This window comes from Oikopleura dioica, chromosome PAR (genome assembly GCF_907165135.1).
Source record: "Oikopleura dioica chromosome PAR, OKI2018_I68_1.0, whole genome shotgun sequence".
Lineage (NCBI taxonomy): Eukaryota > Metazoa > Chordata > Appendicularia > Copelata > Oikopleuridae > Oikopleura > Oikopleura dioica.
In genome coordinates, this window is record NC_137293.1 from 3,711,076 (window position 1) to 3,738,313 (window position 27,238).

Sequence of the window (27,238 nt, forward strand, 5' to 3'; positions counted from 1 at the left end):
CTTAAAATTCATATTTGCGTAATTTACTTAATACACTGACACCCTTATTTCTTTCTTTGTATCTTTCAGAAATCTTCAATCCTTGTTTTTGTCAAATAAAATAAGGGTGTCACTCTGCTGGCTCTTGAATTAACAAAGCTCGCTCCGTTAGCCTCTTGAATATTTTTCGTAACAACAAGGTTAACCAATCATTACAACCATCTGCGGCGAGAAGTCGGTTTTGCACTTGAACCCTCCTCAACCCATCCGTTTGAGGGCACTTTGATGGTTCAAAAAGATCATCAGAAACTTTCATTTAGAACCTTTCCTTCCTTCTCATGTTCAGCATGTCTCGAAAGAGCCTTATTCGCACGATAAGCCGGCGGAAATGAGGGATGATCATTTCGCTTTCCGCAAATTACGTCCAAATGACGAGAATTTTCAGATTGAATTTTCAGCTACTTGATTTTAGAAATGCTTTGGTCAGATTTTAACGGGATATTTACGCGATTTATGAAGGATGATATGTAAATATTTGAAGCAAAAGAAGCATAAGCTTCAAATGATCTTAAATTTTTTGATGATTTGTTTTCTAACAATCCGTAAAACGCCTCAATCAGTAAGTACCCTAAACTAACAAGAAACTACCCTGCTGCAAGTATTAGGCAATAAGAACAAAATAACGAGCAGCTGGTCAATAAATTTGGCGCTCTAGTCTAGTCTGCACCTGTTGCACCATAATAAAAGCTTCCCAGAAACTCGTACAGTATAAAAATAATGATACTTGTAAATGAATCAATTATGAAGAGGAACGAACAATAACTAACATGGAAATGTTGTTTACTGTTCTATATTTTTCTTAGAAAAGTCAAGTAGAAGAATGAAAAATTTTTAACCAGCGATCTTTCCTTCGAGATTTTCGATTTGAGTAAAGAAAAATCTCAACATATAATAAACCGACCCTTCTATTTAACAAGCAGTAACACATTTATCTTCATTCAACAAGATGTGACACAAATAAAAATTTAGATAAAAAGTAAAGCTTCTATGTAAAAATCATCATAAATTTGTTTTCTTTCTTGACCTTGAGTTGATACTGTGGCATCTTCTTACGTATTGATAAGACTATCTTGGCCTGGGAAAGAAGACGAATTCAACACCTTATCTGTGAGAAAAGGGCACATACGCCGCGGTTGTTAGGTCGAGCTGGCTAGGTTTTTGCGGTGGACTACAGTAAACATACAGAGTTTGAGGAGCATTTATACTTTTAGAGAGACCGCGTTTTCCATGTCATTTTTTCTTTCGTTCAAGTCGGAACTTACATTCGTTCAAAAAATTTTATTTCTTAAGAGCTTTGTTATCCAAAAACCACCTGTCTAAGAGACACTGCCTCCATCATAATAACATAGTGCGGGAAAATTTTTATCCTTGCCCTCACCAGTGGTTATTTTGCCTTTCAAATTACATGCAATTCAAAGCTTGTTGCTGGCGGATTTTGGCTCAAGTTTATTACGCAAGCGGTTTTTGAAGGGATTCATTTCCAGAAAGCGGAAGGAAGGACAAATTGCCAGTTGATCCAAAAAAGGAGGAGCAAGAAACTGAGCTGCATTGGATTTTTTTTTTATAAAATTTTGTATTAAATCAATAGCGCTAAAATCCGTGTCCATCCAAAAACCAGCATCGTTTTAATTCGTCTTCGCTTCGAAACATCACGGAACTGAATTTTCACTTTGATAAATTGCTTCGTTTTTACGCTTTAGATAGAAGGTGTTAGGTCATAACGATTATCTTACCTCCTCTAGTCTTTTATTGAGACCATCAGTCAACGATAAGCGCCTGGTACTGGCGCTGGATCGCGTCACTGGGAGCAAAGAAACACGCTCGTCGGAAATACTGTGCATTCCGTACATTTGACGGTCGTTCAATTTGTAATCCAAGCCCATCTCTTACGAGCCGCACCAGCTTTTTATAATGGCTCTTTGAGTTCTCTCAGCTGATGGCATAATAATACGCTCTAGAAAAAGCGTTCGATTAATTCAACTGGTTTTCTGATACCGTTCTTTTAAACGATGCCGATTTATGATAGGGAGAGCATTCTTTCTATGATGGATTTAAATAACCCATGGTAAAAGGTGAGAAAGAAAAACGTGAAGATTGAGGTGACATAACTGCGAATTGGCGGATATTTGCGGGCGAAAATTGGGGGCTTCTTTAGGCGTCATTCTTGTAGAACGCGTTTTCGAATAGCGCCCTAAATATGATGATTTTGGCAGCTTTAATTTTTCGCGTATTGAAACAAAGCATAAAAAACGAGTCCTTTTCAAATATAAAGCGTGACATAATTATACACCTCCCTTCAGACCCCCTTATCTTTCATTTTTATAAAATTTGTGGTAAAAGGGGATTTTCTGTTTTTTGCACACGTTTTCAGATGCATAATAGCTTCAAACAAAGTGTCAAAAAAGTATTTATCGGAGGAAGAATCTCCATCCTCGAGCTTTCAAAAAGTTTGCTGTTAGAAGTGTCTTTCGCTAAACATCGATTTTTATCAAGATTTCGGCTCTAATCTCGCCATTAGTTCTGCTTAAAAATGTCACGTGGAAAATGAAAAAATATGATGTGAGAATTATGACTGTATAGAATTTCATATCCTTTAATGGAGCAGCTTCGACCTCAATTTTTATGAAAAATGAACCCCGCTGACGTGGTCGATTAGGCTGATTCTGAGCGGTTGGGCGCAATTAGGGACAATGACTCTCATACCGTTCGCTTTCGTAAACAGCAGCGGATCATTTGACCCGTTTTCTAGCGGCTTTCTTACGTGGAGCCTAATTGCAAATTACAAAAAAATGAACGCAGAAGAGGATAATAATTTTTCGTGACACCCATATTTTTAAATAAAGCAGAACCTAACATCATAACTTTTTTTCGAGATTACATCGATTTCATAAAATAAAACGCGTAATCCGGAAAGAAAAAACTGTTCCCTGGTTCCTGAAAATCCCAAAACTAGTCCGGTTTACGCCCTTAATCTCTAAAAATAGCAGCTTCCAAAACTCCAAAATCCTAACGGTTTGGATTTTCACATCATCTCACATCGTTCTGGTGTAAGATACTTTAATTAGATTGAACCGCACCCAATCATGTTCCGAGCAAAGATTCTAGTTGCGGAATTTAAGATTAAATGAGCGGGTGTGTTTATACTTGCTCGACCTGGTTACGTTGCTCCGGATAAACCAAAGTTCGACGTTTCTCCGAATCGATGATTAAATTAGATCATCTCAATAAAAACCATAAAGAGATTTTTTAGCATACAGGGGCGTCACACAGCTCTTGTCAGAGTTGATTTTCTTTTATGTAGTCTTCTCGTTTATTTATTCCTAGAAACAGAATGTGGTGAAAGTGAGGTGAAGAAAGTTTGGTAAAAATTCTTTATTGTCAACAAAAAATTGAACTCGTGGATTAAAGAATTCTCGCAGTCGGTAAGAAGAGGTCGAACTTCGAGATACCGTGGATTAAATCAAAGTTCCGGTGCTTTTCGAAAGATTCTATCGTATCCTTTTACGTCGTGAAAAGTTTAGTATTTCGAATTCAAACTTAACGAACAGTTACTTCATTGAAAAAATGGAGATCTTTAATACCGGTTATCATTATTCTTGTTATTGAGAAATCTCGCGCTAGACATGACATTTCAACTGGCATTTATCATATTTATTTTCATATGCAGACATTTTGAATCAGACATAACTCAACCCCTCCAAATAATCTTTACAAATAGTTTCAATCAAAAACCTCTGTTCTTTTCCAATTTGACTTTCCCATTGAGACACAATTTTTGAAGAATTTCTCGAAGTTCCATATTGATATTTTGACCCTTTTCAAAAGGTAAGAAATAAGCTTCATTTATAACGCTTAAAACCTGAACTTTTTGAAGGTGCTTCCGTGTTCTTCTTGATCCAGGTATGTAGGTTCGGAGGAAAGTCCCATTTGAGAAAATTATAGACAGTATTTGCTTGTTTTTCTGGTTCTATCGCGAAATCTTCAAATTTGGAAGACATCAATCTCGAGTGCAAATAGAAATTTTCTTCGAAAAATTCTTGTTGCTTCAATTTTTCACTGCAATATCGATTGATATTCAAATAATAATCCTTCAGCTCTCCAGCCTTTTTTCGGCTCAAAAACACCGGGCGGGAGTCTCTAAAAATATCGGTATTAGCAAGTTTCTAGCTCGAAATTCTTGCCTGAAGTAGAGAAGAACTCTCAAATCGACATTTCTTCGCTCTGCTTCTTTTAATAAAATTTCGATATTCGCTGGTTTGATCGTCTTGATCACCCTCTTCTTTTTCTTGCAAAGATTTTCCACATCGTGAATATTATAATGTCTGCACATTTTGCCATTGCAAATTTTTTTGCTCAGAAGGCGGATGTGTTTCTCAAACACAATTTTATTCTTCGTTTTTGGAGATTCCAACAAGTAAGGGCTCGTAACATTGCATTGGAAGAGATCGAGAATAAATGACGCCCATTCTTCTTGGATTTCTGGTCGCATCCAATTTTTTCCTCCTTTTGTTTTGAGCAAGTTGTGATCAGGTTCAAAGAGCTTTGATGAATGTTAGCTTTATTCTTTCAGGGGGTTAGAGCTTAGGTTAGGGTTAGGGCTCGGGGTAAGCGTAAGGGTAAGGCTACGGATAGAAAGGATAAGGGTAGCCCTTGCCCTAATACTTACGGCTCCCTAAATTTCGCCCCTTTCCTGGTTTGAATTAGTACTTACATAGAAAACCTTATCATTCTGGTTAAAAAGCTCTGCGAAAAAAGAAGAACCAGTTCTATATCCCGTCGCTAAAAGAACATTCTCCGCTGGGGGCAATTCTTTTATCTCTATCTCTTCTATATTATTCTTTATTCTTATGGATAAGTTTCTCTCGTGAAATCCTTTTCCCGACGTCTCCGACAAAAAGAAAACGCCAAAAATGGCAAATAAAAATAAAATAAGGCTTTTTTTCAAGTCTTCCATTTTATTTTGCTCTCTGAATTCATGAGAATATTCGAATAAATGCTTCATGTATCGTTTGGGTAATCGTCTATTATTTGCGTTATCCCTGGTTAAACAAAGATAGAGAGAAGTTTTCTGCTATTCGGCGGCATAAATTCTTTAAGAACTCGTTAAATGCCATTTTATATGACATTTCGTCAAGATCATAAAAGATCATTGCCGATCGCTGATCGGGAATTATTCCTTGCGTTCGTACAATGACTCTTGTATTGATTAACTTTTGGTATTGAAAGTTAGTTCGAGCTTCCCCCGCTGCTGTCGGTGCTTGTTTCGCGTTTGGAAAGCCCTAGAAACTGTCAAGCGATGACGTTATCGCTGAATTTTCCGAAATATTCCGAACCTTTTGTTTTCTGATCCTTGTTCGTTCTTTTTTTGATGAACTTGAGACGGTCAGTGGCCACTTTTTAGCGAGTTTTTTATTGAATTTTAGAATTTAAGACTCTTCAGAGTACAGTCAGTCAAACGAGTTCAGTTGTTTTTAGATGATAAATTCAGGAGCGACGTATTCTTAAAAGGGTTCTTTTGAATCTTCCCGGCTGAAAAAAGCGCTTCTCAACGAAGACTTTTCAAAACCCTGACTCAGGTTTTCTGCTTTGGAAAATCGAACCGGCCCTAGAACAAATGTAGCAATCCACAGAATCAGGAAGAAAATCACCGCCATGAAAGCAATTGATTTGAACGCGCTGGCTCGTTTTCGCCGAATTCCAGACTTGGAGATGATATACGGAATTTTGTGCAAATTGTCGTGCCCTAAATGGTGAGGTTCAGCCAAGTTCAACCCTAAGTACGAGATAGAAAAGCCACACCCGTCGAGAGCCCTTTCTATTGCGTGAAATACACGATTCGCGGATTCTTTTGAAATTTCAAACACTTACATTTTAGCTCAACATTGCGGAATAGCTTCTTTGGATCATGGTCAAGCTCGTCCGCTGGTCGAAGGCTTGTTTCGCTTTTTACACAAGTTTGCAAATAAACAGAGAAAAGGAGGGTTGATTTTTCTGAAACTCTTTCCTGTCAGTTTTGTGGATTGGAAGAAGAGAGCTTGAGGAGGTGCTTTGTTAGAATTTCGTTAAGCGGAATCTAACCGGTTAATTTTAGTGGCTTAGCAGAAGAGAGTAATACCCGTTGATAACTTATTATGAAAATGCAATGAGCCCCAATAGTTGATTATTCTGGTAATTCAAGAAACTCCTTCCCTTCGTGACATAAAAAATCTAAATGAGGACGATAATTGGAGCTCGGAAAACTTGAAAAAAAAACTTCGATTTTCTTTAACTGAGGTTACTGAAGAATTCTTTTTGTTGTTGTTTTCGCTCGTTCTAGAATTTTTTTCGTTGGGGGTTTTTGATTTCAAGTGAATTTTGAAGATGCAAAATAAACTTTGACCGTTTCGTGGATTGATCAGAAAAATGAAAAACTGATAAAACTGAAAAAGCGGATTTTCAGAATGATCCACGAAATTTTCACCAAGCAAGATCGATTCTTGGACTTCAGAAAGAAATCCTCTTGATTTTTATTTTGACATAGAGATTAAAGACATGTTTATGGAGGAAACAAATTCAAACCGCTTAAAGCGTAAATTACAAAAACGCTTTTTTCGTTACATAAAAGGAAAATCCGCCAGTATGTTGATTTCTTTGAATATTTCGATTTTTCTTTTCGAAGAATTGAGAAAAACAGTAACGTAGCTTTTTATTTCGAAGAGATCGCGTTATTCTCGTAACACCTTGATTTATTGATGTTGAGGTCTTGTTCGACAAAATGATGATACTCACAATCTGGCGGATTTGCTGGTGAGTTGGAAGAGTACAATATTTTCCTGTGGGTGAGATCGGTTGTGATTTGAAGCAGAGTTGTTAAAAATGTATACTTCACTCGCCCTTCAGAATGAAGTATACTTCATGGAGTATACTTCAGGGCGTTGCAGGGCGTTAAAGGGCGTGAAGTGTACTTCCGCCCTTCCCTCTACTTCAACCGCCCTTCCGCCCTTCACTCTACTTCAACTTGGTTCTGTCGGCCATCAGAATCCATCCGCTAGAATTTTTTCAAATTTTGCGCTTATTGGCTCTCAGGCGCCATGATTTAAATCACGCTGATTGTGGCAGATGAAGTGGGAGCTAAAGTTTTCGATAAGAACCGATAGCTGAAGTATACTTCAGCGCGTGAAGTATACTTCAGAGCCATTTCGTACTTCACCGCCCTTCAAGAATGAAGGGCGCCCTGCAGATTTTTGAAGGGCGGGGGGAAGTATACTTTTTTCCAGCTCTGATTTGAAGCATAATAAAAATATAATGATCGTTCTGAGAGAAATAAGGAAAGTTCAGAAATTTGTATTTGATTTGTAAACAAGAATGTGTTTGTTTCAAACAATGGTCTGCATATGGACCAATCGTCTATCGGGCACCATTAAAATCGAAATATTACAAAAGGCTTTTTTGAAAGAGAGAATCAACTAATTTCTTGATATAATGTCCAGTCCGCCTTCAATAATATCATACAGCGACCTAACAGCAAATACTCCTAGTAATTTTTACGAGAACCAGAATCAGAGGGGACAAAATTCAGGTTGAATTCTATTACCAAAATCTTTTCTGAGAAAAATTTCTAAGGAATTTCGAGAGAAGAGATACTTGAACTGATCGACTTGAAAAACCAGCCTCTTTGGAAAGTATTTGGAGACTTTCAAATAGCAGCACAGAAAGAAAGATATGAATTGGAAAAAAGAATTGATTCCCTTGAAACTCTGGCAGAAAAACTATTCGACGAAAATAAGGAGCTCAAGAACAATAGCGAAAATCTAAAATTAACTAATGATTATCTCGTCGACGACTTAGAAAAGATGAGAATCGATAATGAAAAACTGCTTAAGAAATTGAAGGAAAAATGGGAGAACTCGAAAATTCAAGAAGAAAATAAAAAAAGAACTAGAGAGATCCAAGATTTACGCCAAGAACTGCGGTCCATAAGCAAAGGCATACATCTGAGGATTACCGAAAGCTTCGTTGACAATGGAATTTTTCCAAACTCCATTTCCAGTTCATGTGATGATTATGGACGCAAAGAGATAAAAAATGCTTTGAATATACTAGCATCAGGACTAAGAACCATTAAAATACAGGTAAAGATTTTGGCAATTGATTTATTTCTTTTAGATAATAAAGAATAACAATTAATTGATCTCATTCGAAAGAACATTAACATGAAAATGGTTTTTAGTTCATACCGATAAGTTCGAGTAAAGATTCACGATGCTTTGACTTTAAAGAAGCTGGTTGGAGTATACAATTTTATTCAGGTTTAGCTAATGATGCAAAAGCAAATAGGAACGAACATATTCGTTCTTTGAAAGTAACAAATCCAGGTACCAATTAAATCTAGAAATATGATGCTTGCAATTCATTTTTTTCTCGGGTAATTTTTTTAGATGGTGACGCGAAATTTCAAGCAGAAATTACACAAGAATCGTTATCCTCACCCCGCGGAAATGTCATTTTGAGCTTATTACGACTCTTACGTTAAGCTGAGAGTGCATAAAAAATGTACGCTCATAGATTAAAAACACTCAAGTTTTTCTCTTTTTATCAAAAGTTATTGAGGTAAAATTGGTCGATAACTTATTAGTTTTGATTTAGAGAGCCGAAAGATGAAAAGACTGATTGAATAAAGTCTCCATACCCGTTTTTAAGATTTAAAAAACCCTGGAACCTCCTTGTTAATAATAACTCGTAAAAATTTGCAAAAACCCAAAAAGTCGGGGTAGAAATTGTTCCAGGCAATGTAGCGGTGTAAGGATAATGAATTTCCAGAGAATCCTTGGGGATCCAAGAATCCTCGGACTTCAACAAAAAGCAAAGAAATTTTGATTAGTAAAAAATTTGGAAGAAGCCATATCGTTACTTTTGGTACTCTCTATCCGGAATCTGTTGTTCTTGTTTCCTTTCTGTAGCCTTTCGACTAAAAATCGAAATAAAAATTGATAATAAAAAATCTTCATTAGAAAAGAATCCTTGAAACATTCGAAATCAAGCATGCCTAGAATCTGACGGTAACAGCAACGCCTGACTTTTTCAACGTGAGACAAGTGTAAATTTTTACGTACAATTTCGCAGGCAAAAGCATTTCTCCGTCACGTGTATTTGCGAAACGCGTGAGCAAGGACCGGCGCGATAAGGAAAAACTTTCCAACCGCTGTTTGTTTAGAAAGAAAGTGAATTTTTTTCAACAGTTCTGAAAACTTTTCAACGATAATATTTGCCCCAAAAAAGCTGGATTCATCCTTCTTTCCGAAAAAAAACAGAAAATGTCGAAAACGATTGACAAGAATCTTTTTTTTTTTACTGAGTCGAATTTCTTTGAAAGAAAAAATCTTATGATGATTGAAATTTAATTCTGAGTCCGGGTCATCACCTGATCATCAAGGAAGTTGGGTCAGTTGCGCACGTTCAAATCTGTAGAATTCTGTTCTTACGAGTTCGTAAAACTGCATCTTTGCGTTACGAAGAGCGATAATAATTACGTGGTTGATAGAGCTTATCAGTGTGTTAAAACGTTGAAATCTCATGGCTATCGACCACGAAATTCAACGAACGAAATGCGATATGCATTCATTTCAAATAAGTTTTGTAAATCAAATTTTTGAAAAACAAGAGAGGATACCCTTAAATATTGTATTTTAAAAAGATGAACTTGGTGGATCAGTTTCAATACTTTCGACATCAGAACTTTCTCTTTTTTCATATTTTTTCTTTCTAAAGAATTCAGAAACTTTCTTATGAATCCTTGCTGACAGTATTAAGCGTAATTTCACAGCGCAGAAGGCAAGAAGTCGTAAAGCCGCGTAAAACACCAGTAAGACCATCCAATCTCTTGTAAGGTCGTTGCTCGTGATCTCGCGATTTTCAAGGACTAGGAGCGGAGAGTTACAGTCGGGAACTGAGCAGGTTGGCCAATCGCAAGGAGGATTGATGGAGGGAGCAGGGTTACTGGAGTTTGACGGTTCTTCAGAGGATTCTTAGTCGAGAGTTCGGAAATAAGCCTTTTATCAAACCTCAGTTTCAACCGCATTTTATCATTTTTTTCACTTCTAACTGAAATTAAGTCCTCCTTATTACTCCTTCCTGGGCAAAAAAGCGGAGCTCTCGGTGGAACTTGGTAAAATGTCCCGTAAATTGAAATCACCAGCGCGTCGAATGAGTAAAACCCGTATGAGGTGTACGAAATCCAACGTAAGTATTTAACGATGTTCTTGACGGGCACGAAAAATCCAGCGAAAAGAAGCACTGGTATACAAGCCAAAGGGCCGATGAAAGATGAGGACTAAAATCACAAAGTTCAACTGCTGTCGGAGCTACTGTACCTCGACTGAAGGAGCCACGGCGCCGATGAGAAGCCCCATTGACGCGGAAACAAGAGAGTTGATGATACAAATCGTCGAAAACATGAAAAAACGAGCAGGAGATTGAACTTGCGATGTCATGAAATAAGAAATAACAAGGTAGATGTAGTCGAAGATAATTTGAAAAGGAAGCTCAGCCAGTGTTATAGCCAGGAAATACGGGCCCACGTTGTACCAGCGATTGCGTACTTCCCGCATCATTACGGATATTTCTAAAAACACTGTGTTTTCAAATTGGTCAACTTGATAAGGTATCAATGGTTATCCCTCATTAATTGATAACAGCTTAAGTCTGGGCTCGGCAACCTGTGTACAAAACCTGAGTCAGGGTCTGAAAGCGGCTTTTTATTGAAGATCTTTCAGAACCTGACTCAGGTTTTCTACTCAGGTTTCCGAGCCTAGGACCCATAAAATAGGGGTTTATGCAGCACTATAGTTTCTGTTTATCTACTCACGGATGGGGAAAACAAGCAAGGATGGCATGATTGCAGAAAATTGAAGAAACAACAAGGAAATAAAAATAAAAGCAAAGTTGTCCAAAGTTTTGTCCGCATCGTTTCCAATTTTGTAATAAAGACCTCCGAAGAGAAGGCCAACAAGTGCGTGAGAAACGAATCGCAAATGGAAGACAAAGGCATTTCTGTAGATGATTTTGAACTGGCGGCGGAGGAGAATTGCAAATTGTTTGTAGAGTGGGCATTGGTAGCAGTTTTGGGCGGAGAGCTCTTTTTCGACAGTGGATTTCATTCGGGAGAGTTGTGGAGGGTCTGGAGTTTGAAGAGGTCTAGGGTTGGGTATGGAGATTCCATCAGATGCTAGCTCAATGACATAATCAGCTGGATTGAAGTAGGTCGGGATTTGGATTTTTGCAGCTTCCATGGCAGGAACTAATGAGCTAACAGGACCTTTTTGGTTTAGATAAAGAATATTTTTGATAAGGGGGGCGTTTCATCGGAAACTTGACCCGTAAATTTTACTCATAGACAAAGTGAACTCGAGTCGTAAATTTCCGTTACGTAACAGAACAAAAATTAGGTCATGATTTTAAAATCATGTTTTTTCTTCCTTGATTTCATTTGAACTTATCAAAACCATCCTGAAAACACGGATTTTTTCCTCCCAATTACATAAAGATCATCAAATATATTAAACAGTCTAAATGGCGCCTGAAGATTTATTCTAGCGCTTTCTAAATCACAAAAGTTCACTCGATCGTGACCGCGAACAATATTTAATTTCCTGGCGCGTTTCCTGCTACTCGGCTGGTGAATAGAACAGACGATTGTTCGACCGGCAAGGGCGAGATTCTTGAGCAAAGAAATGACCTGTAGACTGGAGACGGCGTCTATTATTATTGGTCGGAAAGTTATTGAACGAAAAAAGCGTTGTAGGAAGAGACCAGTTCCTAGGCCACTTGTTGGCTCGTCGAAAAACATGACAGGCGGATTGTTAACAAGTTCGAGCCCAATCGCCAGTCGCTTTTTCTGCCCACCTGTGGAGATCATTTTCACCTGATTCGTAATTTGTAATCTTTGTAATCTTACCTGATAAGTTCTTCGTAAGAGTCTCTCTCTCATCCATCAATCCTAACTGCTCAATTATCTCCCTCACTCTCTCACAATTTTTCGGAGAGGGATGACATTTCAGATCGCTTGCGACCCGCATGGACTCTTCTACTGTCAGATATTCTTGCAATTTGTCTTCTTGCATGATATAAGCCGAAATTTTCTTGAAAATCTTTGAGTTTTTCGTCGCCCCATTTATTAGAATTTCTCCAGTAATACCAGTATTGATTCGGTCGCCTAAAATGTCCAAAAGTGTAGTTTTCTCGGCTCCGGAGGGTCCCATAATAGCGCATAGCCTTTTTGGTCGCAAAGATCCTTGAAATCAAAAAAAAAAATTATCCCAAATTAGAAAATTACCATTTATTTTGTCCAAAATCTTCTTTTTCCTTCCGCTTGAATTGATTGAATAGCTCAAGTCTCTGAATTGTACCAAGATCTCTTTTCTTGATTCGAACATTTTCACAATAAAATAAATAAATATTTCTTCGGGTCTTCCTAGAGAGTGACTAATTCACGACCGTAATATTCATAAAATGGTATGGCCGCGGTAAATTTAAATCAGAAAAGCTCTGCTTCCCTCGTTTTGTTCTTAGTCAGCAAGAAAAGTGAGTTGAAAGAATGCGGGACAATAAGCCGAACTGAATATTGTTTTATGCTTGATTGCTCCGTATTATTCGATGTGCTAGAGCACGTGAGAAAACATACGAGGCTTTGAGTTCTTAAAATATTTCAATTTATTCGGAATCAGAAGAAGGAATATACAGAACAGCATCGCTATCCTCGCTGGATTTCGTCGAGTTAAAATCGTCACTTTTCAAAAGCTGATTTGACTCATCCTTTTTGTAGTCAATAACGGTCTCGATTTCGGTCTCATTTTCAGAATCTCGCGGAACACAAGTATATTCGGAATCCGACCTTTTTTGAGCTTCATTTGGTTTCTAAATTTCAATGGAAAAAATTTCTTGAAAGCCATTCCTAGCAGTATAAACTGACGTCTCATCAATGCTCGAAGTTGAGTTAGAAATATTAATCGAAACTGGTCTCATTGCTCCATATTTCACCATCGCGCACGCCTCCGCCGATCCATGAATATTATCCGCCGTCAAAATATACTTCCCAAGAACATCGACCATTCTCGTGTTCGAGTCCAAAATCATTTTTGACTTGTACCAGCGAATCTGTGGCTTGGGTATTCCAGCTACAACGGCGCGGAGTTGAAAAGGTTTGCCTTCAAAGAAATCGACATTTGTTGGTGGAATGATGATTCGAGGAGCGAGTTGTGGGTCCATGTGGTTGGCTAGTTCCTCGATGTTGGTTGTGCTGACGCTGTGTTTGTCGATTGTTAGGGTTGACTAAAAACAATAACGATTTTATTCATATCTTATGATTTTTACCTGAACGACAAAATGCTGTTTACTGAGCTGCATAAATCCTCCAATTACTTCATCAAGCTCCGCAAACAAATCCGCATTGATCTCTTCTTCCTCCAATATCCCAAATCTTTCCAAACTCGCCGTCAAATCTTCAATACTCCTTGCTTTTTCGAGCGACATTTGTTCCTTGCGATTTATCAAATCGTCGCACATTTCGCAAATACTGTCGAGGGACTGGATGATTTTGAGTTTTCCCAGGCTTCTTGGCCGGGCGGGCTTTTTGGAGTTCTTAGGGAGAGCGTCAGGGGAGTCGGAATGGATGGTTTTTGTGGTGTCGATTGATGATTCGGAGCTTTTGTGAGATCTATTTAGCTGTAAATAATAAACGTTTCGAATGCTTTTATTTTAACGTTCAAAGATTAGGTATTATAAAAAAAAAACTAAATTCCTGATACTTATTCGGCTTCTATGGTTTTCAAAAAAAAAAATAAATCCCTTTCACAAATACTTTGATAACTTTCTTTTCTCTTCAAACTCTCGGCTGTATCTCGCAGGACTTCAATAATTGCCCTCTCTTTCGAAAACAATGAATATTAATATTAAATGCATCCTGCAGAATCGATACTTCAATTGTTATTTATCAATTCAAAGCCCAATCAAAGCAATTTAAAAAGTCAAAAACCACAGAATTTTTGAGCAAGAAGGATTTTCTCCAAGACGCCGCCAACAACAAAGACTCTTTCTCTTCCATATTTTGTATTTTTTTTTCTATTTACAGTGAGTTTATTTACAGAAGATCTTCATTTACAGCTAGTGCTTCGTATACAGAATTGCTGGAACAGGATTTGTAGCTGAAATTGTGTCTAGAGACAATTTCTAGAGCCTTTGAAAGAATCTAGAGAGTGATTTTTGGTGGGAAATTGTGATTGTAGTGATGACTGTGTTTGATGGAGGCGTGATGGAGGTGTTAGAGAGAAACAACAGACACACGTGATCAGGAAGGCACTCTACTTGCCGATGACTGTAACTGTACATTGGGACATTACTTCACCCGAAGCGGATTTCGCGATGACCCTGGAAAGATGGTTTCTATGATATTTTAACTCATTCTCGAACCTGTAAGTTCCCTGATCGGCCTTTTTCGCAGCCCTGACGAAAAGTGAATAGACCCCACTTTTCGAGGCAAGGATCAAGTCATCTGAGCTCTGAATGTTCTTCCTGTCTTTCATCCAGATCACGTGAGGAGTAGGCTGGCCGGAGATGGTGCATTTGAGCTCGAATGGCTCACCGATGCGGACCATGGCCGTTTCGAGCTCTTTTGTGATTTGTGGAGCTCCGGTAGAGCGTGCTGGTGTGAGAAAATGAGTGATGAAGAATGGAGGGATGAAGATATGAGGTTTTTACCTGGTCTTGTGAACTGAGAAAGCATGGCTCTCCTCAACTCCGCCTCAATGTCCTTGCACCAAATGTCGCACTGGCCGATGGAGGAGCATTCGAAAGCCATCCTGAAAACCTCAATTTGAGGGTAAGGGTTTGAGAAAACCTTTCGAGTTTTGCATGATCATGAGTGACGATTTCAAAAGCAGCAGGGTTCCCACCAAATCCTCGAGAAATTTGCGTATTCTGGAAATGGACTGCTTTGACGAATTGATATCCAGATTTGTCAGGGTCTCGGCGACAAATTGCTTTTTCATGTTTTCACAAAAATGAAAAACCATAATTTTTTTCAAAACTTTTTTTTAATTTGAAATTAAAATGATCAAGTTCTTTCGAAAAAACTAAAAAATTTTTTGCTAATCTATCGATGTTATCGCCGATCGGTAAGATTTCTTGTTTTAACAATTCCTAGTCTTCCAGGAAACAAGAACAAATATCTTGCATTGTCCGATGAGTTGTCCGATGAATAGATATCCGCAGCGATTCTAGAGGCGCTCAGCTTCGTCAATTTTCCTTGTCGCTCAGGACAGCCCCAAACGTTCGCATCCATCGGGGAGTTCTCGATATGTCCCCACATGAGCAGCAAATCTGCTCGATGTAACATCAGCGCAGTAGCATCGAGAGCATCGATAAGAATGGAAGCTTCGGCGGCAGAGGCTCGTCGAAGGAGTGCTTTTAGGTGGACAAGCCAGCCCATGAGATGGCCCTTGATCTTTCGAAGCTCAAATAATTCTGATTTCGAGAGCATGGATTGCTTGAGCTCGATTTGAGCGATGAGATGTGAATGAGCGGCGAATTCCAGTGGCTCCATAGCTATTGAGAGTCATTATTTGAAAGCTAAAGAAAATGTCCTAATAAAATTCCCCAGAATCCACATAAGATTATATGATTGAAATCGGTACTTTATCATAGGAAAAGTTTATAAGAAGCTATCGAAAAACTTACTTATGGTTTTCAGAATAAATTATTCTGAATAATTTATGTGTCTGAAATTTTCAGACTCTTTCCTGAAAGAAGCAAATCCGCATCGACAATCGAGTCCTGCAGCGCTCCATAAAGTGCTGTTCTTGAATTCATCACTTGATCTAACAAGACTTTCAGCTCCGGATCATTGAGAGTCAGTCGATTCATTGATTTCTTGAGCTCTGATTCTTGCCACGCGAGCTGACGATAGATCGTGGTTGGGTTGTCATCGCGACTAGTCGGTTGGAATTCAGAAAGACGCCATGGCTTGATTCCGCCAGTGTGTTTCGAACCGTCGCGAGTTTCGACTTGGACTTCCCACCAATCGCCAGAATGCTTTTCTTTGACGGTGACGATCTAAAAACCATAAAACTCAGATTTTTTTGAAAAAATAAAACTTTTCTACTCGTATTTCAGATGATTTGATTAACTTTACCTAACGAATCACAGTATTGTAGATGATTGCCATGATTCATTTAATGATAGTTATCATGTTCATGATTATCCGGTAATGATTCAAGAAAAAGACTTGATTGAATTAAAGTAAATTAATATTACCTGACCCTTCTTCCACTGGATATTTTCCTCAGCATGATCAACTACAATTTCAAACAGTTCTGGCTGATCATTTCGCTTCGTCTCAATCTTTGTAGTCTTCCTCAATTTCTGCGCTTTTTCAGATTTTCGTCTGAAGCTTCCTTCTTCGTAAACCTCTTCGTACGAAGCTTTGGAGCCATCAACCTTGAGGCCTTCTTTTATGATGACATCGGACTCGCTGAAGCTTGTCTCCTCGCGAACCAAGACAACGGTCTTCTTGGAGATCTTAGTTCCTCCGGCGGACGCGGTACAGACGTAAGTTCCAGAAGTGGCATCAGTGACTGAATCGATGAAGAGTTGAGCAGTGGTAACTCCGTTTTTGTATGTCATTTCGCCCTCGAAATACTCAGCTGAGCCTTCGAGATCCCATTCAACATACTCAGCACGCCCTTGAATTTCGTGCTCAATTGTTAAGGATTCTCCATATTCTGCTTCGAGAGTTTTTCTTGCTTTTTCAGAAGTTTCAGCTTCGTCCTTGAATTGGAGGTGATAAGCATGTTCAGCTTGAGCCAAGACAGCTTGAGCATCGAGATATTCTTCTTTATTCGGCTCTAGTTCCATGACAACCTTAAATTTAATCAAATCTCTGAAAAGAGAAAAAACCAACCTTGAAAGCGGCTGCTTGGGCACCATAATCATTTTCAAGAACGAGGCCATAAGTTCCTGCATGCTCAGCCTTCGCATTATCAATGATAAGACTGGTTGATTCTTCAGTAGTCTTCACTACCGCCTCGACAGGCAATCCTCCTTCTCGAACCCAGGTCGCTTTTGGAGCAGGTTTGCCAGTGAACTCGACGGAAATGTTGATACCTTCATCAACATTGACAACGACTTCTTCATAATTGCCCTGCTCAACTTCGGTTTTGACGAGTTCGAAATGAGAGGTGAAGGATTTGGTTGTGTGGACATCGATTTCGACAGTTTCGATGACGTTTTCAGCCTCAGCGACGTCGATTTTGACTTCTGATTTGAGTTTTTCGTCGCCAACATTGACACTCGCCCAAACTCCTAAAAATAAAGTATTTCCTTAATTTAGGCTTGACAGGTAAACAAAGCGCTGCTCGTGATAATTGCTGTTGTTCGGGGTGACGATTTTGATAAAAAGACTCTAGCTCATAGTTAGACAAAAATGTTATGGTTTTTCAGAAATCTTTCTAGAGATACCTTCATTTCTGTTCTCAGTCTCTTCATCTGAAGAAGCGTCAGAGAGCACAGATTCCTCATCCGACTCTGTCTCATCTCCATCTGACAAAATATCATCATCCGAATCCGGCACATCAAGGTGCACCCTTGCAGGAAGAGGACTCAAAGTTGGCAAGGGACTTCTAGCAATCGACTCAATTTCTTTGACGATATCTTCTGGTTTTCGTTTTCGGACAAGGTCTAATGAGGGTGAATCTGTCTTGCCATCTCCAGCCTCAGTGATGATTCTAGCAAGTCCTGGAGTAGGAGCACCACGCATTGAAGTCGCACGAGATGGAGTCGGGGACGCAATTTGGTCACGAATATGAGTTGGGAGGTCTGGAAGAGGCTTGAAACCTAGCGATGTGAATTCGCCAATGTCGACCTCCGATTCTTCGTCGGAAAGAATGCTTCCATCTATATCGCTATCAGTAGCATCTGATAAGAGATCTTCTGATTCCGTGTGAGTATGAGAAGCGGGAACTCGTTCTTCAATTTCAATAATTTCGACAATCTCTTGATAAGTATGAAATTCTGGTTTCTTCGCTGGAACAACTTCGATAGACGCCAATTCCATCGAAGCCCGGTGATGTCTTCCGGCAGAGTATTCATCCTCGGCGCTGTCTTCGTCAGAGTCAGCAAGGACGTTCGCGATATATGCGTCTGCATCGAAGCTTGGGAGATGTTTGACATCATCGACTTGCAAGAAAGCGGTGGTGATGACGTCTGATCCTTCGATTTGACATTGATAAGAACCTTCATCGAACTTGTCGATATCATAGATCTCCATGTGGTACCATCGTTTATCAGTCCTGATTTTATATTTCTCGCCATTTTCGAGGACTTTGCCGTCCTTCGACCAAGTCACGTGGACGTTTTCTTCTTCAAGCATGACGGAGAAAGTATGATGTCCTCCTGGTTTCGCCAATGTCTTTTCATCGAGCTCGAGAGAGATTTCTGGAACTTCAATGTCCAAATTGGCGGAGCAAATATTCTCAGTGTTCATTATCAACGCACTGTACTCGCCCTTGTCATCTTGCACTGCATTGTCAATTTCTAGAGTGTGGACACAATCGTCCCAGGAGATCTTGTATCGGTCGGAATCAGGAAGTTCGACACCGTTTTTCATCCAAATGACATTGACATCTGGCTTTTCGACATTGCAAGTGAATTTGATATTTTCACCGAGTTTTCCTTTTTGACTTTCGAATTTCACAGAGAAGTCAGCAGGGCGTTTGGTGACTTCGAGAATGCACTCGGTCGTAAAGTCGCCAACTTTGCACATGTACAAGCCGGATTGATCTAGCCTGGCCGAGATGATTTCAAGTTTTCGGCGAACACCGTCGGATAGATTCAAATATTCCTTGTTCGACGGGCCAAATTCTATCAAATCAGATTCGTGGTACCATTCACATTGTTCTTGCTCTTCAGTGAGGGTGAATTTGCATTCCAGTTTTGGTCGATCGCCTTCATAGCAGGAAATAGCGCTGGGAAGATGCTTGGAGACCTTGAGTGGCACCCATGGAATCAGAGGATCGGTAGTGATCGAAGCTGCTGCGGAGCCATGAGCAGTGACTGCTTTGACGCGGAATCGATGCTCGACTCCTCCTTCCAAATCCTCGATTTTCGTCGAATTTGTAGTGATGAGATCGGGGCCGATTGGCGCCCATTTTTCCTCCTCGACTCGGCATTCAAGCTCGTATCCAATAATTGGAAGCGTTCCAGGATTTTCGGGAGCATCCCACTGCAAAATTGCCCAATCGTGCTTGTTCTTGACGACTCGTAAATGTTTTGGTGGCGCTGGTGGTACATAAACGAGAAGTTTGGCTTCTGTGGCGGCATCTCTCGCTTTGAATTTGACAACAGAATGAAGCATTTCTTCCTCAACTCGAAGAACAGTGAATGAGTGGATGTAGTCGTCCTCGATGTTGAATGCAAATCGATCATCATCTGAAGAAACTGGCTCATCGTTCCAGAACCAGGTGACTTCTTCGGGCTTGATATTGTCGAGGGAAACAGCAGTCTTGAACTCTGCCTTGGAATTAAGTTCTGCAGTGAGTGATTGCAGTGGTTCGACAATCTCCGTCTTCCATGGAATCACCCGAAGCATAGCGTGGCTGGCGCAATCCTCACACTCGACGCAGTAAAGACCTGAATCTTCCTCGGTCGGGTTCTTGACTGTAAGATGCCAGGTGAGATCATCCACGCGAGTCGCAACAAATCGGTTTCCTCGGAGAATTCTGTTGTCTCTCGACCAGGTGGCCTTGACATCAGCTCTGGAGAACTTGACTTCGAAGTCGACTGAATCAACGCTGTCAAGAACCTTGAGAGCTTCAAGAGGAGTAGTGACGACTGCAGGTTCTCGTTTGACATGAACCTTAGCAGTGCAAGTGGCCCTGCCATTATGAGCGTCGAAGGAATACATTCCCTGGTCGGAGTTCTTAGCCTGCTCGACCTGGAGAACATATCGAACTCCCTCAGGTGGTCCCCCAGGTTCGCCAGCCGCGACTCTGATGAATTGAAAGTGTTCGCCGCCGAGGATTGGATATCCGTCTTTTCTCCATTGAATATGTGCTTTTGGATTGGAAACAACGACTGAGAGGCAGAATTGTTTTCCTTCCTTGATTTGCAAATCCGTCGGTCCAGAAAGAATATCCACCTCGAGTTCCTTCATGCTGACCGCAGAAAAGGTGAACTTCTTGCCACATCTGAAGCCATATTTTCCAGCAGTATCATATTGAGCCTTGGCGACAATAAGTCGGTGAACGCCACCTTCGATTTCATATTTGAACATTTCGCCAAGTCTGATTGGCTCATCTTCGAAGGTCCATTCTCCCTCCAACTTATCCATTGTAAGTTCGCACTCGAGCGTGAATGGATCGTCTTCAATTGCTTCCAGATCATCCAATCGTCGCTTGAATTTGATCGGTCGTTCTTTGGCCGTTACCTTACAGATCGAGCTACAGTTCTTGGAAACAACAAATCCAAGAACACCAGTTTCTTTTATATTCGCAACCGTTATTCTGTGCTCCTCATGCTCTCTGAACAGCTCCACTTCTCCGGGCACAGCTTCAAGATGCTGATGGTCCCATTCCCAGATACCCCCAGCGTCGGCGACGGACAAACGGATTTTGGCACTGATGCTGTCTCCAACAAAGCATTCAATGTCTTCCAGTTGCTCGATGAATTTTACTTCCGGTTTCTGGACGTAGACTTCGCAGGTCGTTCTGCGCATATCAGGAGTGACGCATGTGTAGTAGCCTTCATGTTGCATCGCAGCAGAATGAATGACCAGCTGTCGGATGGTATCGGTGGCCAGGGCATGAATATCTGGACCTTCTGATAGCGGATGGTCGTTGAACAACCACTGGACAGGAGCGTCCTCACTAATCTCGCAAGTCAAAGTCAGCTTATTCTTCATCTCAACGACAGCGTCTCTGAGAGGCGAAGTGAAGTGAATTGGCGGACGAACAACATCAAGAACTGCTTCGCTTATGAACTCGCCGTATGTAACAGCTTTGGCTTTGATGCAACCAGAGTCGGCCTCGGTGGTGTTGAAGATGAAAATTCGATGGATGGTAGAATCAGCTTCGGACTCAATTTCAATTTCTCCTGGAGAGTGGAAGAGCTCCTCGTCGTCGAGGAAAAACGCAATTTTTAGTGGCCGGGAAACTTCAATGACGAACTCCGCAACATCGCCCTCCTCGATTTCTAGATCTTGAAGCGGATGAAGCACTTCTATTGGCGGTTTTGTCACGCCAACTTTCGCTGTTCTTTTTTCTTTGTGATTCTCGGCCCAGGCGACAGTGTACTCAGCAGTGTCATCTTCTTTTGAATTTGCAATTCGTAGTTTTCGGATGCAACCATCGACGAAAATTGTAAAATGCTTCGACTTTTCGGATATTTCTTCGCCGTTCTTGAGCCAGATAACCTTGTGCTCCGCGTGACTGATTTCACAGAACAAAACGATGCACTCCCCGATGTAGCAGTCAACGGAGGACGGGTCTTTGATGAATCTGATAGAGATTTTGACTCAGACTCTGATACTCAGAAACCATAAATGAACTTGTAACGAGAAAGATTCGGTTTAATCTTAACATGTTTGTTTGATAAAACCCCTCCCGGCCCTAGGAAATTTGTCGCATAATTGACAATTATTAATTACAATTATTAATCAAAGTAGACTCACGATCGATAAAATCTCCCCTGAAAGGTGGCAAAGTAACCTCCAACTTTGCCGTCGCACTAATTTTACCACCAGCAAAAGTAATAGTCGATCCATTCATAGTTCTCTGGCACCGTCTGAGAGTAACTGCATAGTGCCCGTTTGCCAAGGCGGAGATTTGGACCGTTTCTCGGTTATCGATGAGTGGCTTGGCGTTGATCATCCATGTGATGGGCACTTTTGACCTGTAGTTTGGCTTTTTATTTAGTTTTTAAGGAGACCATAAGTGTACGTCCAAACGATATATACTTCAATTTTAAATAAATGCTTACAATGAAAGTTATAACCGATATTTTGCAGTATGTTCACTTCTATAAACCATTATTATAATTAATGAAATAGGTAACAATAAAAAGCCGATTCCTAAATGAATGAGAAAGCAAGAGCTCGAACGAAACAGTTCCTCCCTCAACACAAGTCTGATTCTCCATTTTCTCCAATACTGTAATCACTGGTTCATTCACAACGACCCTCGTTTGGGTCTTATCATGAAGTGTCTCGCAAGAATACTGAGCCGCATCAAGTTGATCTGCGTCCTTTATCTTCAGCCGTCTGAACAAACCGACTGATTCTGTGGAAAGTTTTGCTGCCTTGGAAATCATGACCCCGTCCTTCATCCATTGAACCATTGCATCTTCTGCGGAGACCTCGCATTCCATGACAAGTACGTCTCCCTCGACGCATTCGTAATTGGCTTGCAGGGGTGTGAGGAAGGTTTCGAAGGCTTTTTGAACTTCAAGATCGATGGTAACCTCATCTTGTCGACGATCATCGACGACTTCGCATTTGTAGACCCCGCTATCGCCTAAATTATGGCTCTAGAAATGCTTTGATTTCTTTATTTTGTTGCTTTTTAGAGAGCCTGTCCTGGGTGTCGAACTTGAGTTATTTTTAAAATTCTGTCACATCCATTTTCAGAAGTTGAAATTCGAGGATCATTGAGCTCTTCACCGTCTCTTGTCCATTTGACAACTGCATCTGATCTGCTGACAGTGACTTTCAAATCCACACTTTGGCCACATTGAGTTGACATCTTTTGAATATTCGAGCAGGTGAACTTGGCTGGACCCTGATTGACGGTGAAGTCGGAGGATGTGATTTCTGCATCGAGGCGGGCTTCGACTTTTCCAGCGTCGGCCATGGAACAACCAATGAGGGTGAGGACGGCTTCGCCCGTAGATTCGATTGCTTCGATTTTGTACTTTTTGCTGTTTTGGACGAGTTTGTCGTTGTGGTACCATTTAACAAGATGCATCTCAATCGAATATTTTAAATGAGATATTAATTAATAGTGGATGGAGAAATTCTCCAAAAAGATTATTTTTGTTTCTGCTATTGTGGCTATTAATTTTGCTTCAGTCGCACCAGTGAAGAAAATTTATAATCTGATAAGCCAAAATATACACTTATGGTTCCTATTGATACTTTTATTTACCTTTGATGGGTCGCAATAGAAATAAAACTTAGCGTCTTCATCCTCATCGACCACCGTTTTGCTCGCCAAGGGCTGATCAATAGCTGGTTTTGGCTTCTCAACCTCAAGTGTCGCTTTTGAAAAGATCGAATTTCCTTCTTCCAGAGGCAGCTCAAACTCAATTTCGCCATTCTCCGCTCTTGTGCATTTCTTGATTGTGAGAATATACAACTCATCTCGCTGCTCTGGAATTATTCTTGTATTCGACTCTGGAATGGGGAGAGAATTGATGGACCATTCGGGCTTGAGAGTTCCTTGTTTAGAAAGTCGAACAGAAAAGACGACATCAGTTCCGGGAAGGACTTGTTGCGATTGGAGGCCGCGGACGAGTCGAGGGGGCTTTCCAGTGACATTCAACATGCATTCAGTTTCTAGATCTCCGCATTTCCAGGCAACATGGGCAAGACCAGGTTCCTTCAAATCCCGAAGAACGAGTTGATGAGTTTCTCCCTCAATAGATACGAAGTCGTTGGAAACCTTCGCGCCATTCAAATACCAGCTTGCGCCTCTGACTGTCCCACCGCACTCAATTGACAGTCGACAAGTTTCTCCTTCCATAACGGAAGTGTCAACAAGACCTCGAGTGAGAACAGCGCCAGCTTCGAGGAGAACTGGCTCAGGGAGAATCGCCCACGGTCCTTTCTCTGGTCGGTCGGGAACAGGAGCTGGAGTTATGGCTCTTACACGGAAAGTGTAGTATCCAGGAGATAGATCTTTGAACATATTTCGATTTCCATCAGTTTTTACGAGGCGATTTGAGTCCCAGTCAACCTTGATGCTTGATTTTCCTGTTGTGGAGCCGAGCTGAACCTCATAGAATCCAAGGCTTCTGCTTTCAGGGAGAAGGTTCCAGCGCGCTTCCAGCTCCTTCTCTTTTTCTTTCCTAAGTCTTAGGCCAACAGGAGCCTCGACTACAGTCACGTGGGTCTCAGAGCTACCAGATCCTGCTTGAAGCTTCAGCACTCCTCCGTCTTCTCCTTTCATGTCTTTGATCGTCAATCTCAGGCCATTCTCCGAAGTTGGGGCAACATCCACTCGTGGATCGGCAGACAGCGGTTTGTCATTCAAAAACCAGGAAATCTTGTCTGCAGAGGGCGCGAGCTCAGCATCAAGAACAAGATCATCCCCAGCGCAGACCCATTTTGACGTGACAGGAGCAACAAGGATTTGATTTATTGCATTGACGCGAAGCTCAACGATGACTTCACGGCCAGCTGCGCGCACTCGCCAGTGGCCCTTTTTTCAGCTCTAGAATTTTTCTCTTTGCTAATTTTTTCTGTCCGCAATAGATTGAGAGCTGTTCCTGGTCAGATTTTTGCGCCTTGACAATTTTCAGTATCCTTTTGTTTCCAGCACACATCAATTTGAATTTGTCATCCTGTTCAATATCTTCCCCATCCTTTGACCAAACAACTTGAAATTTTGCATCGACGACGTCAACTGCCAAGAACGCATCTTTTCCTTCATCGACTACGACCAATCTCGATGATTTCACGGGCCGGAAGACTTCTTGTTCTTTTACGGTTAGATCCACAACAGCTCGACCAATTCCAGCTTTGTTGATCGCGCAACATTCATAAATGCCTTCATCTTCCTTGCAAATCCTCAAAATCTTCAGCGAGAAATTATTGCCCTGCTCGATGATTGCAAATCGCTTCCCTTGGTAGATCTTCTTTCCGTCTTTGTACCAAGTTACTTCAGGTAGAGGAGAGCCATTTACTTCTAGGGTCAGTCGGGCGGTCTTGCCAGCAGTGACGCAAACAGATTTTTTTGCTATTTTTTGCGGCTCGTTCGGATTTCCGAATGAAACGACTGGTTTGAAATTTTCTTTAAATGATGATTATACTGCTAATTTATGCATGACGATGCACTCACATTCAATCTAACTTGCGCTTCTCGTTAGTGTTCATCAAAAGAATGTGCGAGTTCTTACTGGGGCGCTAAGTTTGGTCCTAGAATTATGGTTTTTACATTTTTCAGAGAAATTTTTCTATTATTCATTTAAAAATCTAATTCGCTAAAAATAAACTCATATAATATGAGTCATATTCATCTTTCCTGAAAGAGGTTCCAAATTATAAACCTCGACGGTACAGGAACAACTTGCTTCTCCCGCCGCAGATTCTGCGATAACCGAGTACGCTCCTGCATCCTGTCTATCGACATCAAGAATCTTCAGCGTATGAATTCCGTGCCCCTTCGAATCCGCGAGATATTTTCCACTGTGTCCTTCTATGCTCGCTCCATTCTTATACCACGTGACTCGTGGCTGCGGAACTCCGCGGACGGCACATCGGAGGAGGCAGTCAGTTGTGCTGGCGACTCGGCAGGATTTTGGCTTTGAGGTAAACATTGGGGCGGATTGGTATTGTTGAGGCACTTCGGTTCCTTCTGGAGAGACTTGGACGTTGACAGCGCACCAGGCGGTTCCTTTGGAGTTTTCGGCGATGCAAGAGTATTTTCCCGAATCTTCAGGCCTGACGTTTTTCACTGTTATCCAGTGGGTTGGTCCCTTTGCCGGACTCAACTCAAATCTCCCGTCAGAGTTTATTTGCTGTCCATCTTTGAGCCATCTCATCGAGGGCATCGGCATTCCATCAGCTGTGCAGCTCAAAACGATTGTATCTCCTTCAGGAACATTGTGCGGCTCAGGGCGAGAAAGAAAGGTCGGGGCGCCCATCGAAGTTTCCATTTGAGCCGACGCCTTGACGTTGACTTCTGTTCGGCAGATTTCTTTTCCATTGACTTTTAAAAGATTTTGAGAAAAAAGCATGTCAAGATTGTTTGAAGACTAGTAAAAATTGATCATATAGATGAATATGAAAATGAAGAAATTCCGATAGACAATGTCTCGACCAAATTTATTATAGAAAAAAACGAAAACAAAAATTATGATTTCGAAAAGCTCTTTTATGTTTCTCAAAACCTTTCCTAAACACTTATAAACTCCCGAATCATACCACCTCACAGAGTTGATCTGCAGACTGTAATCAGGCCCTTTTCTTCCATAACTGTATTTGTCATTAATTTCCAACTGAGACTGATGCTTGACCCATGTAACAGAGTCTGGCTCCAAGCCAGAAATGTGCGTTTTCAAAATTACATCCTCGTCAATTTGAACTTCTACCCTCTTTTCTGGAGTCTTCAAGATTTGGATTCCATCGCCAAGCTTGAAATAAAGATTCATTTTCGACTAGATTGATAAGACATTTGAGTCAAAATGATTTGACTATTAAAAAATGGAGATCTTGACTCGAGATCGTTCGAAAAAGTTTCATTTTCAATAATTTCGAGGTATTTTTTTAATAAAAAATAAAGAAGAGGCTTAATTTGGGTGTTGCCTATTATTTCAATTTATAAAGTACCCTTGTGTTATGATTCGGATATTCGACAATCGCAACCATTTCGAGCTTCTTCTAGAATCTAGAACTCTGAAGAATCTTCTTCCCTCTTCTCTTTCAGTCTCTCCCAATTCTCTCTGAAATCAAGGAAGAGAGAAACCCTTAGCTCTCTTCAAGGCACGAGAATCTGGGTTCGATCTTGTCTTTTTTGGGAAATGGCTCTAAATCTATCCAAGCAGGTTGTCCCAGGCGCGCTCGGCCAATCTGCGCTAGTCCAGCTCAAAGTGACAAAAAAGTGACAACTGCTTTTTGCAGTTTAACCCTGACTGTAACTCTGACTGTCTCCAAAGCCAATAGCGTCATTTAGACAAAGAGATGAATGATTAAAACCGCAAGAGTAAGAGGTAAATGATGAGAGAAAAATACCAAGATCAAGTTTTTTCACCGAGAACTTCATTAATTTCAAAACTTGGCTGTCCCAAGTTCACCTTTTCTAGGCAACCTTTTCTAGCGTGGATCGTGGTCACATGGCATTCTAGTGGTAAATCGACTTGGCGGCAATTTTTAGACCCATGCGGTGGTATTTTGGCTCTTGAACTCGGATCAATTAAGCGCAGATTAGCATTTTTCGCGATTTTATTTCAAGATGGTTTC

The 27,238-nt window shown here is 40.7% G+C and overlaps 5 protein-coding genes across 5 annotated transcripts; all 5 read right to left on the reverse strand.

Annotated features, from left to right (window-relative positions):
• Window positions 1-9,937: 9,937 nt before the first annotated feature.
• Window positions 9,938-12,515, reverse strand: LOC145701280 (ATP-binding cassette subfamily G member 4-like). Its single transcript, XM_081778503.1, has 8 exons — window positions 12,350-12,515; window positions 11,972-12,307; window positions 11,520-11,919; window positions 11,387-11,403; window positions 10,883-11,332; window positions 10,389-10,639; window positions 10,121-10,348; window positions 9,938-10,042 (listed from the first exon to the last, which is right to left on the reverse strand). Exons 1-8 carry the CDS (start codon window positions 12,447-12,449, stop codon window positions 9,938-9,940), a joined length of 1,887 nt encoding a protein of 628 aa, XP_081634629.1. The 5' UTR covers window positions 12,450-12,515.
• Window positions 12,516-12,726: 211 nt separating this feature from the next.
• On the reverse strand, window positions 12,727-15,611 carry LOC145701281 (uncharacterized). Its single transcript, XM_081778504.1, has 9 exons — window positions 14,909-15,611; window positions 14,770-14,870; window positions 14,482-14,713; window positions 14,377-14,439; window positions 13,874-13,935; window positions 13,753-13,762; window positions 13,387-13,717; window positions 12,973-13,344; window positions 12,727-12,930 (listed from the first exon to the last, which is right to left on the reverse strand). The coding sequence occupies exons 2-9, from the start codon at window positions 14,867-14,869 to the stop codon at window positions 12,727-12,729; spliced, it is 1,374 nt and encodes a 457-aa protein (XP_081634630.1). The 5' UTR covers window position 14,870; window positions 14,909-15,611.
• LOC145701282 (obscurin-like) lies at window positions 15,173-22,428 on the reverse strand. Its single transcript, XM_081778505.1, has 7 exons — window positions 22,163-22,428; window positions 21,734-21,954; window positions 17,527-21,576; window positions 16,970-17,370; window positions 16,324-16,929; window positions 15,804-16,122; window positions 15,173-15,615 (listed from the first exon to the last, which is right to left on the reverse strand). The coding sequence occupies exons 1-7, from the start codon at window positions 22,426-22,428 to the stop codon at window positions 15,173-15,175; spliced, it is 6,306 nt and encodes a 2,101-aa protein (XP_081634631.1).
• Window positions 22,425-25,276, reverse strand: LOC145701283 (obscurin-like protein 1). The gene is made up of 4 exons (XM_081778506.1): window positions 25,273-25,276; window positions 24,565-25,070; window positions 23,205-24,479; window positions 22,425-23,024 (listed from the first exon to the last, which is right to left on the reverse strand). Exons 1-4 carry the CDS (start codon window positions 25,274-25,276, stop codon window positions 22,623-22,625), a joined length of 2,187 nt encoding a protein of 728 aa, XP_081634632.1. The 3' UTR covers window positions 22,425-22,622.
• Window positions 25,273-26,016, reverse strand: LOC145701284 (myotilin-like). The gene has a single exon (XM_081778507.1). It carries the CDS (start codon window positions 26,014-26,016, stop codon window positions 25,273-25,275), a length of 744 nt encoding a protein of 247 aa, XP_081634633.1.
• Between the last annotated feature and the right edge of the window lie 1,222 nt (window positions 26,017-27,238).